The 21,268-nt window shown below is 39.8% G+C and overlaps 1 protein-coding gene across 13 annotated transcripts in view; it reads right to left on the bottom strand.

Moving 5' to 3' along the window:
* AGAP1 (ArfGAP with GTPase domain, ankyrin repeat and PH domain 1) overlaps positions 1 to 21,268 on the bottom strand; it is a 347,733-nt gene that overhangs the window by 149,779 nt on the left and 176,686 nt on the right. For 2 of the 13 annotated variants that reach the window (XM_068686216.1, XM_068686213.1), the window contains one exon: positions 3,488 to 3,667. The exons of 8 other annotated variants lie outside the window; for them this stretch is intronic. In XM_068686216.1, coding sequence (XP_068542317.1) covers positions 3,503 to 3,667 — 165 coding nt within the window. In that variant the 3' untranslated portion in view covers positions 3,488 to 3,502. Of the gene's footprint in view, positions 1 to 3,487; positions 3,668 to 4,627; positions 5,471 to 16,355; positions 17,600 to 17,690; positions 18,117 to 21,268 lie in introns of those variants that run through there. 3 more of the 13 variants (XM_068686212.1, XM_068686215.1, XM_068686214.1) reach the window with 3 other exon arrangements.

Below are 21,268 nucleotides of genomic sequence, written 5' to 3'. Positions count from 1 at the left end.
GTACCTGGATGTAGCACAGAAAACTTAAAAACAACAACGATAGACTTATCAACAATTAGCAAAAAAAAAAACAAAACAGGAAAATACTAGCTTTGAAAACAGCAAAGCCAAAACCAGTTGCACCATCTATCCTGAGGCCTTATTTTCTCTGCTTTCAATGCAGTTTTTCTTTCAAATCCCCACCATATTTTGAAGCTTCATTGAAGCGTATCACAATAGTCCTGTGCAGTAACAACAAATGACACACGGATGCACAGCAGATGTAAGGATCCTAGATGCACATGGGACCAAACCATGTCTAAATGCAACTTCAATTTTGCAGCGAGGGTGTTAGCTAGGCACCACATCACCAGGACGAGATGACTTAAGGTATGGGTAGCATGGGAAGTTTCAACTGGTACTACTCACTGCTCCTGCAAAATAAATGAAGCTCCCATTCCTTTGACACCAGAACCAAGAATCTGATTCATTTGGCCAAAGGCTGTCCATGGTTTATGGCCGAGTCAACAGGAGTAAGCTATTTCTCAGTTGCAGTCCTCTGCTTTAAACACATCATCCTTGGGATCTTCCTGTAGACAATACAATTTTCTGAAGTTTAAAAGGCTACATGCACAGCTTTTATTATGTCTTCTTCCATAGTTCTCTAGCATAAACGAGAGAATCTCAGTATTGATTTAAAGCACGGACCTTCTTTAACACATCCTGTAACACACTCCACTTGTTTGTGAAGTTTTGAACAATGTTTGAAGATGAGAGCTAGACCCTCAAACATTTCTTGAGGAACAAAAGCACGTCATTTTCCTTTGCCAGCAGCTAAGAAGCTTCAAATTGAGTTGCTCTACTATACATAGTTTTCTCTGATAGCATAGCAAAAGGGATATTAGAAAAGAAAACATTGGATGGACCTTTGAGCAACCTGATCTAGTGACAGATATCCCTGCCCAAGGCTGGGGGTTTGGACTGGATGACCTTTAAAGGTCCCTCCCGACCCTAAACCATCCTACAATTGTGTTCTATTCAAAACAAAACTTCCAACGATAAATGGCATGTTAATGTAGTATTGTTAATTACGTATATTTTTCGTTTGTTATACGCATTTATACAATACAATTTTGATAACAAAAAATTTGAGTGAAAAAAAACAACAACAAGATTATTCTTTCAAAAAAAACAAAACAAGACAAAAGCACTAGCTCAACCCACACTGAATCACTGCTGTTAATCCACACCTGTTTTCCAGAAGACACTGTCTGTCAGCTTTGCTTTAAAAATATTGTTCAGGGATATTTTCAAACATCTTATATTTCAGACTCAAATTTAAAGCAAAAGGCGTCCTCCTGCCCATCCCCAATCTGCTTCCTAGAATTAAGCGTTAAAAAAAAAATAAAACACAGTTATCCTTTTGCATGAGATAACTTAATACAAAGTTAATATTCATTTGAAGTACAAATTCTCAACCTGGAAAAAAAACTTCAGTACAGGTCTTAAACAGATGACCATTATGTTTTCTTTTTCGACTGTATTCACACTTCGCCTTTCTCAAATATAAGACTATTAACTGCCTCTTCTGAGGATGGGAAGGCTCTTTGCGCCCTTCATTCACTTCCAACTGCGAGATCCAAACCCACCCATTCTGGCCCATCACTAAGAGCTGCATGGAGGAAATCCATGCATGCTGTAAGAAGTTCCCCTGGCCATATTACAAGAAGGCAGAAAGACCGTTCATCACCAGCAGTAAGATTAGTGGATGTCAGTTTTTTGGACTCATGTATAAAAGACTTTGGAGTTTGTGCTTATTTGGGCATCTATATTTTCCTTGCACCTCTGCATTAGCGGAGAGTGACAGCAGGCTGTCTCCACGCAGCCCATCTGAAAGGCAGCAGTATTCCACCAGAGAGCAGAACCTCTCATGCAGCAGGACTCTACGTACTGGATCACTTGTTTGTATTCTTCTTTGAAGTGCTCTTCCAGTACTCTTTTCTTCTGATTTTAACTGACCTGACTGCAGATCTAGGCACTGGAGTACAAACGTATGTCACCACCATTCCAGAACTGCCAATGTCATCAGTGTTTAAAACCTGACTTTGCACATTAGATTATCTGAGTACCAGTTAGATTTACACAATCAGAACCATGTGTGTTGGAAAGATCTCTGCAGGCCATCCAGTCCAGACCTCTGCTCAGCACCTCATCCAGTTGAGTCCCAAGCATCTCCAAGGCTGGGATATAGTTGAACATCATCATGGTGGAAAATACTGTTTCTATGAATCTAGTTGGAATTTTTTCCCCTGCTGCAACCCATGCCAAAACATCATTCACAGAATTGTTTCCTTTCCATTCAGTCAGTCAGCAGCAGTGAGGTATGTGAAATTTTGCTTTCCCTTACTTGGATTAAGTACACGTTTTGCATAAGTGAAGAGCCTGACAAACCACAAGCATTACAGTACAGCAGCAGAGCTGTAAGACTCGCTATGGCAACTGCTAAGCTATTATTCTGCAATGGAACAGGTTTGTTCTGACATCAGTAATATCTTTTATGTACTTACACTGTCATCTTCAATGGAGGTTAACTAATATATTACTGATTTAACTTTCAGAAAGATCCTAGAGGGGTATACATATGCCCAGGGAAACTTATGGTGCTCAAGTCCACAAAGAATTGGAGTCAAACTAAAAACACACATTGCCACTGAAATGAGAAGGAAAAAGGAAAGCTTTACCAGTCTACTTGAAAATTAAGGTGACCACAGGTGAAGAATGCTTTATACAGTTTCAAAAAAGATCCAACCCTATCTTACATCAAGAGACTTAGCTACATTTTCTAGTGCTCCCACTCAGATTAAGAAGAAATGTGCTCATTCGAAGCCCAAAATCAATATTATAAGACAGAGGAGTCTTCATCTCTAATTCAAAAACTCCCGATGAAGAGAAAACCCACGGACTTGTTTCTGAAAATTTTTCTTCTCCAGCAGGTAAACCCGTCTAACAAAAAAAACAGCTCAATGCCACAACCTACTGTAAACACAGCAAGAAAGCTCCTTTTCTCCAATACATCCGTAAAAGTACAGCGCTTTGAGGATGAATTCAACGTCCGAATCCCCTTAATCTAGCTCAACAGGCAGAGAGGCTAGACACCTCTCACAATCTTGATGCTCTTCAGATACGTATCTAAGGTTTGTGCCCCTTCTGCAGGCGAACCAGCTCAACCCCCAGCATAAGGGAGATAAGGCCACCAAAAGAACCAGCGTAGGATCTAATTTATTTCCTCCGCATTGTTATAATGAATTGCACAGCAGAAGAAATTAAGGGTTCTTTGTAAGCGTCCTAACTTTCTGGAGAGGTGCGCCGTTTTTTGCTAAATCCCCCTTCTTAACCTCTTTGTTGCGAAGTGTCAGCAGCGCCTCAGCGCCGCCGAGAGTGACTAACAAACAGAGGCCGCTCCGCGAGCTATCAGGAGTCCAATCTGGAGTTCACCTCCACGTTAACTCCTACCGCTAATTCATCATCCCGGCGCCCGACAGCTAGGCTGATTGTGAGCCTTGTAGTACAATGCGGGTCTCGGCTGACCACCAAAATCAGCAGCAGGGGGAGGGGTTGATGGGCACGGGCCTGGAGAAGGCCCGAGATAAGTGCTGGCTGTCAGTGCAAGGACAAAGAAGGGCAGGCCCTGGGGAGAGAAAGGAGATAAAAAAAATCTCGACAACTGCTTTATCTGATGAGGGTTATGGCTAATTAATTATAAACTCAATTACCTAACCCTTACTTCAGCAGTCTCTATTCATTAAGAGATAAAACCTGACTGACTGCTAACTTTCTCTTGCACACATACACAGCGTGCTTACTTCGAATTTGCACACTTTAACACACAATTTCTTTAAAAAGATCTCCAAAAGCATTCGTACCTGTCAACTTTGTGCTCACAGGATGGAACATTTCTCTTTTTTTTTTTTTTTCTCCCCTACCACCCAAAGCACCCTCTGTTGCACAATGGGAGGGCCTGGCCTCCATGCTGTGCATTGGCATTTAAAAGCAAAAACCAGACATTAAACAATAGACATAATGGACATCAAAGCCCCTTTTCACAGCCAAGTTTCTGCCTCCATGGGCTTCTGATCTATTCCACATTTTAAATTGAGCTTTTAATTTTGGGTGCTAGAAGTTTGGCAGCGTAGCTCACAGGTATCAACTCAACATTATTCTCCCAATGTCTGAAGGTAGCCAGCAAAAATGAATCGTTTTTAAGGAGTGAACTCTAAAAAACCCTTAACCAAGCTAATGGCTGCTAATAACCCAAACTGAATTTTGCATGTAACGCATTAAAAATTCCCGTTTGATCGCTATTCAGATTCCATCTCCATTCCTGTGGTGCTTGGCCTTTCCTCGTGCTCAAGTTCTTGCCCCCTTGTGCTGCTCTTGACACAAGCTCAAACAGCCCCGCGGAATCCATCCTTGCCATTAAAAGAAAGCTCCTCTTAATCTCTTTCCAAAGACTGCAGACCTGTCTCTCTCACCTTTTTGAATAAACTGAGATTCTCAAATCCCTGCTTCGCTCTGGCTGCCCTCTGCTCTAGCTTTTCCATTTCGACAGATATTTTTATATGGGGTTTTCATACACACACACACGCAATTATGAAACAGGCACAGATTTTATTTATGTATATATGAAACAACAAGGTGATCACACCCACATATTATTTCACATAATCTCAGAACTTTTTCTAAAAATAATTTCTTCCCATACGTAAGAACAAAGGAACATCCTTTATGTCTGTTTCTAACACAAAGCACTACTTCAAATTACTGTGAAGTGTATTTATGACATTACATTTCAGTTCATTCAAGATATACACTCTTGGGTCACTTTTTTCATATTTTGCATACATCAAATGAAATATTAAATACTTTGTATTGCCTCCGCTCTAGTCAAGGATTCTGAGGATATTCAAAGATGTTCTATTAATGAGTTGTGTGTTTTCTTTTAGTCTCTCCAACTCTGCAGCAGTCATTTAACTTTTTCATGCAAACACAAGTGATTACTACATCTTGAATTAAAATATGTTTTTCTGTTTGTATTCTGAAATGCAATAAACCTAATGCAGACCTTTTTTTGGAAGTTGCATATCTGAAGTTGTGTGGATAGTTGATGTCTGTGGTCAAATCAGAGGGGCAGATCCACCCATCTTGCTTTTCTTTCTCAGAATTCTAACAAAATTCATGAAATCCCGACTCAACAGAGAGCAGGGGAACATCACAAACTGAGCAACCATTTACAAAATCTAGAACATCTTATTTCCTTCTGAGTTCAACACATTCTGGTGTATTCCTTCCTCTCTTCTGGGGTCCTAAACTCTTCCATGTTTTGGCAGGCACATCTCCAGTACTTGAGTCCAGTTGTGTCCTGACCCCACTTTTCACTAATATGTATGGAGATGAAGTTCATTGTTGTTTCTTTATTCAATTTTATAAGTTGCTGCAAATATAGACCAATTTAAGTCTTTCGCCCAAACATACTCACTTTTATATAGACCTATCACTTTTTATCTGAAGGAAGACAATTGTTCTTAGAACAAATTAAAGCTCAAAAAAAAAAAAAAGGAACAGGAACACTAAAAACTCCAATGCAATTTCCCATCAACAATTTCACACAGCTATTTAACTTAAAAATATAAACAATGATTGAAACAAGCACACACAGACACCATAATACTGTTCTCTCAATTGCCTTCCCATCACACTAGCAATATTAGGTAAAAAGGAAGACTTCTCCCATTCATCAATATAGAAGTTATTCATCCGAAGTTTATTATCTCAGGTAATTTGATCAATACACTTCACCTTTATAGTACAGTTGTCCTTGTGAGCAAAGCATTTTGCGTTTTATAGTGAGATGGTTATTATGAAGGCTATTCATAGGGAAATTCTCTGCAGTTAAAAGTTTTTCCAATTAACTACATTTAACATCATTTAAGCCATAAAATGGTGGTTACATTTCACATCATGTTGTTTAAGTGTGGCAGTGCTTAGAAAGCAGTTAGCACACATTTGGCAAATACATCAGCCAATACTTTGAAATGGAAATCAAGAAAACCCTGCCACAAACAGAGTAAGGTCTTTTAAATATGAAGTTACAAATATGCACGAAAAAGCACAAATTGGAAGAAACACTTGAAAAACTGGTGAAGAATGGCCTCATTGTCTCCACCACCCTAGGAATGCTCCTCAGTATCAGTATTTCTTTTCCATTCATGCAATTTCAGTGCTCTTCTGTCATGTTTCTTTCACATTTATTTTTTTTTCCATACCTCGTTTTTGTGTAACTGAGGTATGAACTTCCAATGAATCATGGCGTATCAGAACAAATTGCCTAATGCTGTTTGGGACATAGATCTCCAAAGACCACCATCCTCACTCCATCTAAGTACACATTATTTGAGCTACCTCCCCGGTAGTGAAAGGCTAACATTCAGCAATAAAGTGCCACAAAAAGGTGGACAAATTCCTTGAAATGCAAGTAAAACACACATTCAAAGATCACTTATTGCTAAGGAGAGAGCCCCCTAAAAATTTCCTCAAAAATTTAAAAAATAAAAAAATAAAATTATTCCTTTTGATATACTCAGAACAAACTAGTTCATTAAAGTCGTATCAGCACTTGTAATTGGCCCTTGTTGGCCAATAGAAGGAGACATTTGCAACTTTTCCCAGGAAATTATATTCTAAATCCTTCACGAGGTGGACCTTGTCCTTTTCTGAGGAAACTTGATAGCAGTCTTTAGTATTCACTGGCATAATTAGGACTGCAGTTAATTTCATTAAATTCTCTTGCTGCTAAATGAAGCAGATTATGAGACATCTTTTATTGCAAGGCATGAAATTACAGCCTGTCAGCTGCCAATGGTAGAGTAAAACTAATGAATTACAGGGTAAATAACACCAGAATTAACCAGCCAATTTAACATAGCAGAGAACAAAGTCATTTTTACTTAGAGCTCTGGCAAACACCATTCTGCAGGATACCTTGCAGATGAAAGGGAACCAATTCAAGGATCCTCACAACTACACAACTAGGAAAAAGCTACATTTATTGTGCAGCAACGTTACAAAGCAAACACTAACTGTAAGTTATTAGAAATGTGTCAGATAAGTAGTAGATATCATATCACTGAAATATTTAAACCATGTTCTCTCCAAGCAGCTTGTATTAACATATTATTCTTTACATACCATAGGGAAAAGCACAGATGTGCACTAATTTGTCACTATTATAACTAGTTTAATGGTGACAACTCTTCGCAGACAGTACCAGACAAAATCCCTATTAATGAGGTGTTGGGAAGCACTTGTACACTACGGACAGATAATTAAAGGAAACTAAACCCAAGCGTAGCTACCCAGCTCTGTTTCCTCCCAACCTCCAAAAAGGATGCCCATAGAGGGCACAAACTCCCTTGCCACGCACTTGTACCGAAATCTTGTTATCGGGTAATTGCTGAAGGGCCCACACATCTGCACAGGGAAAGAACAGCAATGATTTGCCATCACTCATACAATGGGCAGTTACCTCGGACCTGGATGCCTTGAAGACCTGCTATTACAAATTCCTGACCACCCTGCTGAAAGAAAACGATTAAAACGAGGTTGACTGTGCAGCTGGTCCAAGCAGACATGTAAATACACACTTCTTTTCAGCCGAATGCTTTGTAATCCCAGCATTCTTCTTCCTGCTGACAGAAGTGATGGCTGCGTTAGCTGGATGCTGCCTGGCTTGAGTTTGGGACAGCGCACGGCAGCACCACTGTCTGCATCTCCTGGGGCCAACTTAGGGTTGCAATAATACCTGTGGCATTTGCAAGAAAAGGGTCCAGGGAGAGAGAAATCCCTTATTATTAAAAGGGCTTTTTATTTCCTCATTTTGGCAAGCATTCCGTAATCGTGTCTGTCATATACAAACTAAAAGCTTTTTTACTGGGTGTTTCAAGTTCAATTTTCAGCAGGTTTCCAAGGTATAAATGCTTAGGTCTCCTTCCCAGTCCTGACTTTAAGCTCAATTTCAGCCAAATTTGATGGGGCGCAGGAATACAAAAGGGATGCTCTGACAAATTTTGTGAAATTCAGCACTTGTCTCTAAGAGTTAAAGAGTCCCTGACTTAAAAAACGACCACAGTTTGAGCTCAGTTTGCTTTTCAAGGGTGCTGACCCATGAGACTGCCTACATATAGCTGGTACCAGCCATGGCACATGGTTGCTTCCTACCTCTGAACAAGGCAAGGTGAAAAAAACACGTAATTTCTGCCTCTGCTGTTTACAGGAATTTAAGACCAAGGTGGGTTTAGGCAACGTGGTTGGTGAGAAGACTGGAGATGGTGTGTACAGGGCTGAGCTCATGGGAGCTCATATTAGCATTTTTGAAACAGAGGAACGTCAGTCAAGGAAAGCTTGCCTTCCATGGTTCCACTGTTCACGGGGCATCTTGGTTATTTTCTAATTCGAGGGTTAGAGGATCTCAACTTCTTCAAATTCTATTTGTAATTAAAAAAAAAAACAAAAAACACACAGGAAGCACTGGTTCATCTTCCAAAAAGATTGAATTTTAAATCTCAAAGCTTGTCTATAAAACTTGAAACAATTACAAGTAAACAAGAAAAATTGCACAGTAGAATTTTTTGGCCAACACACTTACCTATTGATCAGTACCCTATTGGCAAGGAAAAAAAAAACCAAGAATTTCTACATCATAGAGATCCTACTTCAAATAAAATTACACAGTCACTGCTAATAGTAATATAAAACATACAAATGTATCTGTGGCACCAAATTATTTAAAATCATGGAAGGAATTGTGAACTCTTAAAACCCACCTTTGCTAAGGACAGTGCACTTGGCTTTGTATAGCACCTACTGAATTTTATTTTATTTTTTTAATATCTGTGAATAAATGCAAGTTATCTGGCAATGTGAATTTCCTATTAGCTTCCAAGTTGCAGTCCCTGAATTAAGGTCGGCCTGTATCCCCTGTGACCCGGACACAAGTCCCCTCCTGCAGCCGTTCTCCGACCAGACCGGTGCATTACCCAGGGAAGATCTGCTGTCCTCTGAAGCCTGTGCCCGGTACAACCAACCTCACGGACCCTCTTCCCTTGACCCGTAGGTCAGTATTGCTGTGTGCTGGAAGGTTCATGGAGCACAAAACCTTGCTCTGGAAGGTTGCCCAGGCCCAGGGTGGTGTTCTGCACCCCAGACCGAGATGCTGACTCTTTTCAGACACTTTGTTCCTCCTCCAGCAAACCCCCATCTTAGATAATTCAGGCAATTATTTTAACAGCATCAGAACTATTCTGAACTGATGCTGATTTTTTGCCTTCAGATTCCAACAGTGGGAAAACCCATCCTCTGACAGTTTGCATGCATCAACTCCAATGCATTTGTTACTGAAATCTATAGACTGAAAGCTCCCAAGACTGTTCAATTGGAAACAGCTCAGAGGCATCGACAATGTGCCGAAATAGCAGAGCACCAGAAGCACCGATGCATTGCTTCAAGATGGCAATCGATCACCATGCTTCATGGTTAAAGGCATCGGCACCTGATGAACCAAGCACCTCCAGGGACTAGTGTGCCACTTTCTGAAAGACACTTAAGGTTCTTAAATGTTATTGAAAGTGTCACCTGTTTTTTGGTTTTGCTTCCTATCTTTGCCATAGCCTTTGTTCACTGTTTGTCCTCCTTCTAATTCAGTATGGATTTTGTTTCCCTTTCATTTTCACCTGGCTTCTCACAGCAGCACAATTTTCCATGAGTTCTGCTCCTCTCCTTCTGTTATCCATCATATTGGCAATCTTTCCCATCTTCTCTTATCCTTAAAGCCCCTTGCTTCTAAAGAAGCAGGGAGTTTGCCATCTTTGTACTCAATAAATGTGCAAGAAACCTCTCTCTTCACTGCATCACACCGACAATAAGAAGCGTCGCTTAATTTGAATTAAGTGTGACTTAATCTGTATCAGGAATGACTTCCAGAAATCACACGGCTGCAAGATTAAAGCACTAACAGTGATCATGCATATATTATTTCTCATCTACAAATGTAACATTGCCATGAACTGCAAACTGACAGCAACATTTACCATACAAAGATCCAATTCAGAAAGTATTCTGACAAAGTTCTTTGCCATGCCATTAACTTAAACAAAACTGACACGTCAATCTTCAAAATGTTGAGTACACGTCAGCAATGGTTGGATGCACATGCTCTCTTACAGCATCAGGAAGGGTTTGCACAGCTCATCTGCCAGACACAGTGCTGGAAACCTGAAAAACTACGTATTTCAGGAGACGTGATGCACAAGCAGAACTTCTTTATTTTTAACAACCAGACCAGAGTATTTTTGATGTGAAGCACACCAGCCATATATTCCTATACTTACTCTATTTGCTTCCCAAGACCTTTTTTTTCCTCCCCACTCAGTTTGCTCAGAGCTCACTATTATGCTTTTAGTCTATAGCTTACAGAGCATCACTCTCCCCACAAAGTTTTTGAATTAAGTTTTCTATTTAATTTGGCCATAAAGCAGCTTCTGAAGCTGATTCCCTAAGTGATGCTACACCTGTCTTCTTAAACATTCCCTGCTCCCTTCGGTTCTGTTGCTCACTTTCAGACTGTAGAATTTCTAAACAATTCAACTACTTACACTGCTATTTTAATTGATTTTTCTTTCCAATACCTCCTGCACTCAAAGATTTCTTCATTTTTCCCCCCCCGAAATATTCACACAAGAGAAGAGAACGTGAGATGTTAGCCTAGCTACTTGATTTGCAGTTCTCCAGTTCTCTACCCAACCATTTAAATACTGTCATTCATAATAGGGTGATATACTGTACTATAAACCATTTTGCAAATGGTACTTCTTGATATTTTTCTTTTGTGACAAAGACTCATATTCATCATAAAGGAGAAAGAAATGACTCAGTGCTCACACTTACCTACAGAAACTGTTTGTGTGTCTCAACAGCTTCTTAGAAAAAAAGGAGGGGGGGGAGTCCACTAAGTCACTAAATTTTTTATTGTTTCTTTATAACAAAAAATTTACAATCTGACAGCCCCCTTAGTCCAGTAGCTTTCTCTTAGTATTAAGCCTGAAATAATCTCCTAATCACTCTATATGTGTACGCATTTGTCTCAGCACCAGTGGCAAACGCTCTGAACTCCTGCAAAAAATTACAACTGCTCTGTCATAGCTTAGCTAAAATTGCAATAATTTCCCATCATCTCTTAAGTAGTGATCTAACATGAGAACCTGCATCACTGGGGCCAGCGTACACCGTTGACTGTGATGGACCGTGTGAAAGACCTGTAGCCAAGACCGATCTGGATGCAGAGGCACAGTCGGGATTCTTTCTGCAGCACTGCCTCCAATACTTTGCCTCATCAGTGTGTTTCTTTCAGGGCTGCATTCATCTTGCAGTGTATGACTCTCAACGTGCCATTTCTAGTGCTCGAGTCAGATCTCCTTTAGATTGCAATGCACTGGCTTTTTACCCTCCGAGCATACCCACCATTTCTTGCACTCACTTCTCAGATATAAAACCAAGCCAAACTTGCAAAGACTTGTCACCTGTGGGTATATTTTAGAGTACAAGAGAGAGGAACCGTGTGGTTGTTTTGGAAGGAAAGCCACTCAACTGCCCCATGCATCCTACTGCAATGGTGAACGCCCACTCCAAGCACATCAGCAGCTCGATGCCACTGAGGGCTGTCACAGAAGTGGGATATCACATCACAAGTGTACATCCCAAACTCAGGTTAAAAGAGCATAAATGAGGGCAGCTGGATTTCAGTTCAGGTTAGCATCTTGAGTTCATCTCCCATCTTCCTGCCAAGACAATTCTACCACATTGCCCTTGATTTCACTGTTAAGAGAGGATGGAAATACACTTTGTCAAGCAGGCACACAGCAGCGACATGAGACAACACCCAGTGCTTTGCCAAGAATTTGCTACCAATGGCAAACATGAAACAAGAAGAAAAGTCTGACAGGCAACCAGTCTGGACACAATAGGATTATTTGGCTTCTGCTAACAGAGACTGCATCTTTCCAAGTAAAATCTCCTTTTATTTTGTCACCAGCTCTACTCCTGATCCCCTTCATGATATGCCTCTCTCTACTCCTTATAATGCAGATTACAAATTTGATTGCTATTTGTTTGCTTCCACTTACAGCCCTGTTGTTGATGATATTGCTGAATGGAAACAGACCTAATGCTGAACAAAGCGCTGTCCTGCTTCCAGCCAGCTCAACTGTGCTCTAGCCTCATCTTCGGTTTATGATCGTACTGTTCTCAATCCACACCACAGTTCTTAGCCAAACGAATTTGAATAATTTTTCAATTAAGATTTAACAAGGCATTATCAAAATGTTTTTACTAAAACCCAAATATTTTACATCTGTTACATTTGTTTTATGCACTTATTTTGAAATTCTATCAAAAGAGCAATCAATTTTTTCTGGCAAGTTTTATTCTCTATAAACCACTGTTTCTCACACTTATACTGAGCTGCTCTGGGAAACTAAATCCTGCAGCTGAGTGTTTGCGTTACTTCAGTTTTCTCCCCAGTGCTGGCTCATTTGAAGCTTTACAACTCTGGGACAACTGTAAGTGAAATTTATCCTTGTCATATAATGATCTCATTCACCTGAAATTTATCATACAGGAAAGGATCCTGTACAGCAAACAGATCATTCTGTTATCTGTTTGTTCTCTTTTTCCTAACTCATGCAAAATAAACTGGTGTTTGTGTTTTGTTTTTACAGAATTGCACTACTGAATTATTCCATTTAAATTCAAAATATTTTAGTGCCAACATCTGGCCCATCTGCTGGGATTGCTCCATAGACGTATTGTTAATTACTGGAGTCAGAAGGTTTTTGAAGAATAGGAGAAAACTGTATTTTAACAGAAGTGCAATGACTTTCATAGTTGGTATTTCCAAGATTAATTACAAATAAGTTATACTCAGAGTACCTACATTTCAAAGACCCTCCTGCCCCTCCACCTCCCTCCAAGAGCAATATTCCTTCTTCACTCAATTTACTATTTTGAATTTGCCACTGCTGCTTATACTGTAGATAAATACTTGCTCACAAGTGTGAAATGCTGATAGTGCCAATGCTTTTATTTTATTTTGTAACTAAAACAAAAGGGATGCTGGACCAACACCCCTGATTCAGGGGTGCGTTATCACAAAACATAAAGGTAGCAAAAGAATTATGAAAATACTTCGAATGCCCAAAGTTTGCCTCATTCAAAAAATTAGGCTAAAGGGCTTTAAATGCGTGCTGTTCAGTTTACTCTTTTGATTGCTTTACCACTATGTAAATCAATTTGTTAATGTTCCTTACAAAATGCATGAGCCAGTTATACTGACAAACACACAAAGCTCATTCGTAATTAGCAGTTAATTAGTAAGAAGGAACAGATGCTGTTAGAGTTTCAGCAGGCGAACAGGTTCTGTAAACAATGCTTATAAATCTAAATGAATTTATTAACCACAATGCAACTGTCAACATTTTGCTGGCAACCATACAAATATGGTGGAATCCCCAAAACATCTTTCCAACATATTAATAATCACTGTGTCAACCCAAGTCTGTCAGGCAGTCTCACTTGGTAACTGTCATAAGCGTTCTACTTAATCTTGTTATGTCACTTCTTCTTCCTAATTCCTCCCTCATGCCCTCAGAGGAAGAGCTCTAGCCACTGAAGTTAGCACAGATACACACGGACTCACCTCTAAAACAGAGCGGCTCCTCAAAACAAAGATGTTTGTGCAAGAGGATTGTTTGTTTTGCACTGATACCTTGAACAAGCTTCCGTGAACTGAGAACCAACAGGCAACATGCACAGCTTTGAAAGCAGATCCCAGTCCTGAAGGATTTGCTGTAATTTTCTTTACAACCATTATCACTCAATGAGGGATCACTACTATGAAGGCATCTGCAGATCTCATCCACTACAAATACCTAAAGGTCAATCATTTCCACTCACCAGTTATAAAATGACACAGTCAACAGGCCACTGAGTGATTCCATAGCGCTGTGTTTTTTGTTTTGTTTTTAATTAGCTGGGGAGAGATGGCTCAAATAAAAAGAATGCCTCTTGTAAGCATTTTCTAGATGCAGTCTGGAGAAAACTATTAAAGCAGCAGCTACATCCAACAACCACAGTCAAAGGCTTTTGGCAAGGGGCCAGTTCTTAGCCTAAGGGCAACAGTGAAGATACCTTAGTGACCTCGTTCCTGTCAATCCCTGCATGTCACATTGAGATGCCACCTTGATATATTACACCATTTCAGCACTGGAAAATTCTAATAAATTTTTTAAAGTCATATTATGGCTTTCTTTATTGATGTTCTCTTTTATACCTACATTGCTTTCGATCATTCCCTCCTCCTCTCCTCCAAAGCACTCTGACACCTCTTCACTGTGCTCTGTACTTGCTTGCAACATGCACAGTCTTTGCAACACCCAAAAACGTCACGCAGAAAAGGACAAGAAGACCAAGAGGGTTAAATTCGCCAAAGCTCTGCTGGGGAACCTGCTTTGGTGTTCCTTTTGCAGGCTCAACTCCTGCTTGCTGCCCCACTGAAGGGGGCTGGAAGCTCCAAAGCTGGGGGATGCTGTCCTCTGAAGCATCAAGCACTGGGCACAAGATTATGGGGATGTTCAGAGCTTCAGAAAAAGCAAATCCTTTCTGTTGAGCCACTCGCTTGCTTGTTTGTCTTTTCTCTTAGGATTTGACTGGTTTATCCCAAAGAAACAACCAACCAACAACATACTTGGACAGAATAGATGAAGAAGGGGAGGAAGTTGAATGCTTCTTGCTAGCAGTCAAGAGCAATCTGTGGTTCTTACAGCACTAACTTGAATACTGAAACAAAGTTTTCACATCTTTCCTAAAGTTGTTTGATACTATTTCCTTTTATCATTGCCTTACTTTTGCTCATTTCTGAGGTTTTGTCCTACAAGAGGAATATTATTTTTGAAATTATGTCCTCTGCCATAATCGGCAGTAATAAACATTTAAATAGTACTCTTTAAGTAAATACAGTAAAAATAAAGATATTACATTTAATGCATGTTATACCATGAAGACAACGTTTTAAGCTGGGACGAGTTATGAGCAAGCCCGTCTGAAATGAAACTTATAAATTCAGCACCTCTCTACCACAGGCCACCAGTTTGTTTCTGTTACGAGGATCAGAGAGGCTCCCATTAACTTCAGCAACAGCTGGAGCTTCTTAGGGTCACAGGCAGTAAAAAATTGATAGAAAGTTAATTTCTCTGAAAAATGTATTAATAATCTCATTTATAGATCCTTAGAGGTTTGAAAGCAATACGCACATCACTATAGATGTCAATTTTAGGAAAATAATATTACTGTAAGGCCTCTATAACTCTTGAACATCACCTCAACAGCCTACCTAACATTAATTGGAAACTGATAAAATGACTTTAAATGTGCCTGTGGAGCAACCATACACCGCTCACCTCATCTTCATGTGCTCAGGACTATCACTACAATTTTTGCAGGCATTTAGAGACATAATAAGGGCAATTTATAGGATGGGAGACAGAAAACTTGTGTTTTAAGGCCTCTCAAATACTAAGAGGAGATCAGTTAAAAGAAATATGGTAAAAATCTGGTCCTTTTAAGAAAATTCCATTTATTTTTTTTTTTCTGCAACAATGAGACATCTCAGGAAGGGAAAACAGTAGAATCCAGAAAGCAGGAGGAATGAGATGATTTGGTAGGACTTGGAGATGGCTGACCCACTGACAGACGGGGAAAAAAATAGAATTGTCTCAATCTGATAGGTGGTGTTTCTTGCCTTAGCTTGCCTGTTTTGGCTAAGAGCCCAAAGAGGTGATTTCCCTGGATTGACAGATAGAAACCTTAACCTCAGGCAGGGGAGGGCTTAACGCTTGGGTGCCAGGTTTCCAACAGAGCAGTGCACTGGGCTGAACCACGTCGATCACTGGGATGAGAACACCAAGATGTGAAAATAGCAGGTCTTTATATTTCAGAGCTGAAAACAAACCTTCGCACGCATCCATGTTAACAGAACAATTTAGAAAATGGTAATTCTTAATAACAGAACCTTTGTTCTAAAAGAATATTAACTTTTGCCAGCCTTTGACCACCCTGACTGATCAGAAATCTCATCCCTCCCTCTGCCTCCTAGCAGTTAAGCCATTTTCATTTGGCAGTGAAGTTCCTATGTTTCACTGTTTGGAAAACAGAGACATAAATGAAAGCAAGTTTTCTGAAATCAAAAAAAAAAAAAGTGCATTAAAATCAGGAAGTTTTTAATGCTATTTCATTTCGAATATACTTAGGACTACTGCTTTTCTTGAGACAGCGTCTGAAAATCACCAGCAGCAGCAACACACGAGAATAGCTTTCCTGACCAAATGAAACATTATTTGAGGCAGGTAAATGTAAAGCTGTAGCCGTTCCTCTGACGTAAGGGCACATTTGATCTAATTGGAAAAAATATTTCAAGTGCACTGGGAATAGTCACTGTTAACTGAATGCAACAACGAAAAAGGAAAAAAGAGCATGCAGACCCGAGGGAATTACCAAATCAATTAACAACTAATTCAGGAACTAATTTCTGTATTGCCTCTTAGCACAAAACTGTATCTTTAATTTCTCCTGCAATAAGCATCACCATGATAGTCCTAACACACTCTGACGCTTTAAATGAGTTTACAAGTATCTCTTTTTGATTGGCTATATAACATTATTTCTTCACAGTTCAATGCAACCATAGCCAAGTGCTCTGAAATATTTAATTATACTGGTAGCTACCAGTTAACAATTTACAGAACCAGAGTGAGTACAAAACATTTTATAACTAGTAATCAACTAATTAAAAACACAGCAAAAATGTGTATGCTCTGATTATAAACAATTGCAGAGGAATTACACAGAAGATTTCAGCACTAAGAGTATTTGGCTAAAAACCATATTCTCGTGTTTGTACAAGCATATCTGGATACTGATTACTGTGATTAGACAGAAGTGTGACAGAGTAAATTACACCTCACAGTAGACATAAATAAATAAAACTATGCCGTTTGCCAGTTCCTTGTTAGTTGTGTCATTTCTGCTTTTTGGAAAGCCACCCTCCGGACACCAAGCCTGGATTGCAAAGAGGTATTTCGAAACCTACACAAACACCACCAATACAAAACCAAAGCAGCAGCACTTTCGGTAAGCCCCTTAGAGTAGAAAACCGAGCAGCAGCGTACCAGCAGTTTGGGTCTCTGGGCAAGTGAAGCACAAGCTTCATCACAGGAGCTTTGCAGCACACCAAATTACCCCAGGCATTGGTGTAATGAAGGCAAGCAAATCCCGGAATTGTATGGCTCCTCCAGACCCATATGAGTTTGGTCGTACCACGTATGGGCCATTTTTACATCACAGTAACCTGATGCTGTATGCAGACGGAAGGGACAAGCCCTGGGATAAGCCTTAGCGCTCAGCAGCGGTGGCAGCAGTGGGTAGCAGTCCTACTCCGGCTACACCAGCTTCTTCCACCCTGTCAAGTCAGATGAATTAAGCAAGAAGAGATGCTAAGATGGTTGCTTATTTGTTCTCTCTTTTGGTAGGCAAAGCAAACATTTACATTTACGAAACCTGCTGCAAAAAGCATTCGTTGTTGACGTCGATGGTGGCTCTCAGGTCTGACACTTGCCTGAAGCACCACGGCACTCTTCAGCGATTGAGAAGGACTGAGCAAGTCGGTCTGACTGACTAGATGTGGCACACGATCACTTCTCAAAACCGATTTCAAAGACACCACCATTCTTGTCGAAACCCAGGACCAGGATTACACAGCACTGTGTGTTATTCTGCACAAAAATCAGGCAGGCTTTATGTATTGAAATCTACCTGTATTTAAATCCTCTTTTTTGTTACACTGTGTTTTAGCTTATTTTGGTATTTACTAATCAAGAGTCTCATCACTGCTACTGGAGCCTCCCTGTGACAGGCATTTCCTTGGGTCCTTGGGGCCAGGGGCTGTGATTGAAGCAGGGTGCCCAGGTGGGACAGGGCTGGAAGAAAATCACTGGAATTAAAGCAAATCCCAGTTTCCCTGAGATTCTCTCCATAGAGCAGTACACAGACGATCTATTAAGAGAGGTCACTACCAAAAAACAATTAAATACAACTTCTGTGTTTCAGCTTTTCTAAGTACATCTTAAAACTAGCACAGATTTTTCCCTGATTACAATTTTGTTTCAATTGCTTCAGTTACACTCTAAGACCAGTGCACTCGTGAAAGGCTTGAAAATTGACAATGCAATGGCTGGGCTTAATGCAAAAAAAAAAAAAAAAAAAAAGAAAAAAAAGAAAAATTCTTGGGAGTACACAACTTGATTTAAAAGTTACTTTGAAGAATTACTGACAATGGCTTGCAAATCACAACACAACTTCAGTTGTTTCAGAAGTTTTGTAAACAAAGTGACATTGAGACAACTCTTCCCATTTGCTAAAAGAATTTGAAAAATATTTCTTTTCCCCCCAAGTTTGCTGCTCTCTTAGAGAATTCAGATGCACATTATGACACTTCAGTTTTCTTTATGCTCATCTACAGGAAAAACAGCACGTTGCACGGCCAGGAACCAAACTCTTCCTTCTCCTAACTGAATCAGTTTCAGCTACAGTTTTGCCGTTCAACCTGCTGCCAAAGCCCCACAGGTATCTTGGGCCTGAAAATATTTCCCATTTTTAGTTTAGAGGAAAAAAGACAAAATACGTAATTTCAAAGATTACCTTAATGTTCTTAAATGCACAAATCTGGTAGGCAAAGGTCATTTGAAATACCACCTAAAAGTAAAGGCCAATAAGATATTCGGCTTTCTCCATTAATACAGCCATTTGCAAACAGAGAAGGGAATGGGTTCTGAAGTTCACCTTTGCAAGTCATGGATGGCAAATTTCTCATTATGTCATCAGTGTAATATTCAACGTTAGAACATTTATTTTTAAGCCAGACTTCAAATTTGCTGCTCCTAAATGACGTACCCAGGAACTACGCAGGAATCTGGGGGACACTTCCCTCTGTAAGCCAAGGGTTTGAGCAACCTGTCAAAATCAAACCCTGACCAAAGCTTCGGTGTTGCAGTTTTTGATAACAGAGCAGTCAAGGTTATATAGTTCAGCTATATAATAATATGAGCATCTGCGATGAGTGCAAATGCCAAATACAAGAATTGCTGAAAGCAGAAAGTCAAGGCCAGCTCTTACGTATTTATTTACACTCTAATCTGAGAGGGAGGGGGTGAGCAGAAAAAAAGAGCACACAGCTGCCATCCCAAAAACAGACCTCCCATCTGCCACCCACGATTTGCATGTCACCTTCTCCAGGCTCATTTGTACTTCATTAACTGCCATTGACTTAACAAGATTTATGCAAATGACACCATAGGAGCTCGCTAACTCCCACTGCAATCAAGTGATTATGTATGTACAATTCTCCACAGCAATGAAAAATTAATACATGACAAGCCCACTCACCGCTGAGCTGAGCTTCTTGCTTTTATTTCTCTTGTCGTCTTTTTTTTTATTATTATTATTTGAATATGCCCTACTGCAAGACTGCAGAAAACAAAGTAATCTTCCCAAAATGCTGAAAAAAAAACATGCTATAAAGTATGGCACCCTAAAACATACAGCCTAGTACATACTTCAAAATATTCACTCAAACCACCAGGAACGAGTCTTCATTTTCAGAATAAATGGGTTTTGAACAGAGGATACTCCTTATCAAGGAAGCCATCCACCCTAATTTTGCTCTAAGTGTACTACTAGGAATGCTACAGAAAGCAGCTTGAATATTTTTAGTGTAAGCTCCTCTTTCTCAGAAGTACAGAACTTTCTGTGGATTTTAACTTTGGGCCAATATTGTTCCAGACAATTTCAGACTCCCTCTGATTAGCAGAGGGTATTCAGACAGGATATGAGTAAGACTGCAGAAAAAACAATTACGTTACCAATCATTTTAGATTGTGACAAATAAATGAAGCAAAAGAGAAGAAACTCTGCAGTCCCCTACAATGTCCCCCAAAACATGGAAGGTGTCAAATGTAATCTTAGCACTCTTTCACTTTTTCTCCCTTTTTTTTTCTTTTTGGAAAGTTAAGGCGTTCAAAGTCCTCAAAGGAAGCTGAGAGCACAGAATTTAAGGCATGCTGATCCTGCTGTATAAGCAAAAGCTAGGCTCTCATTTTACAACAATTTTTTATTTTTTTTTTTAGTTACCCCAAAAATTGACCTTCCTGAAATTTCATTCACCCTATAGTATTTTGGCAAAAAAGTTAACACTCACATTTTAAAAACTTTTCATTGCTTACATTTTGGGTTTCTGCTGGAAGCCAGAAGGATCTCCAGAACAGTTTTAAATGACTTAGCTGAATAAAACCATGTTTAGCACTGTAGCAAGAAGTAATTTTTAACATTTAGAAAGGACAGACAGAATAGGAACATTAACTCTTTTCAACCAGATTGCTTCAAGATAAAGAAAAAGCCATGAAGGATTGAGCTACTTCCTTGCAGGGAAACAAGACTTCATTTACAATTTTGCCTATTTACCCCATGCTCTCAGGGATTCAGGGGCAGACAACAGGAATTAAGCAGAAGGGTACAACTCTTGGCTTCTTTGGACTAATAAAAGCAGCAGAAACCTACCCAGCCAGGTGTCCAAGGCATGCTACAGTCCCTTCTGGTGATGTGGTGATCTGGTTCTCAGACTAAACCAGCTCAGACCAAGTTCTCCTTGTGCTGATGTGACTCCAGTGGCCATACAGGTTGGTATCTGGATCACAGAAAGGCTGTACTACAGAATTATGAGTAAATCTGTAGCTATGCCAGCACAGCTCGCTTAGCAGGATGTGTATGTGCATTTAGAGAGCAACTAGGAGAGCAATGAAATGTCCCTAAAAAAAAAAAAGCGCTCCTCTACCAGTTTATACCATCTCCAAATACAAAAAAGCGTCGCTGTTATATATATCAACAACAGCTATGCTGGTTGAACTGCAACAACAGAGCCATCTCTGGAGAAAAGAAGTGGTTGATGGGGACTTTGTGTCATCTCATCATGTTTTCTACACTTTCTTGTGATTTTTTTTTTGAATATTCTGTGTTCTCTCCCCACCAAACAGAAACGTACCTGCTTAATAACAGCTCTTCCTCCCCACTTACATGT

This window comes from Anas acuta, chromosome 6 (genome assembly GCF_963932015.1).
Source record: "Anas acuta chromosome 6, bAnaAcu1.1, whole genome shotgun sequence".
NCBI lineage: Eukaryota > Metazoa > Chordata > Aves > Anseriformes > Anatidae > Anas > Anas acuta.
The sequence above is the reverse complement of the archived record's forward strand: the minus strand, read 5'-3'. Positions and strand labels throughout refer to the sequence as shown.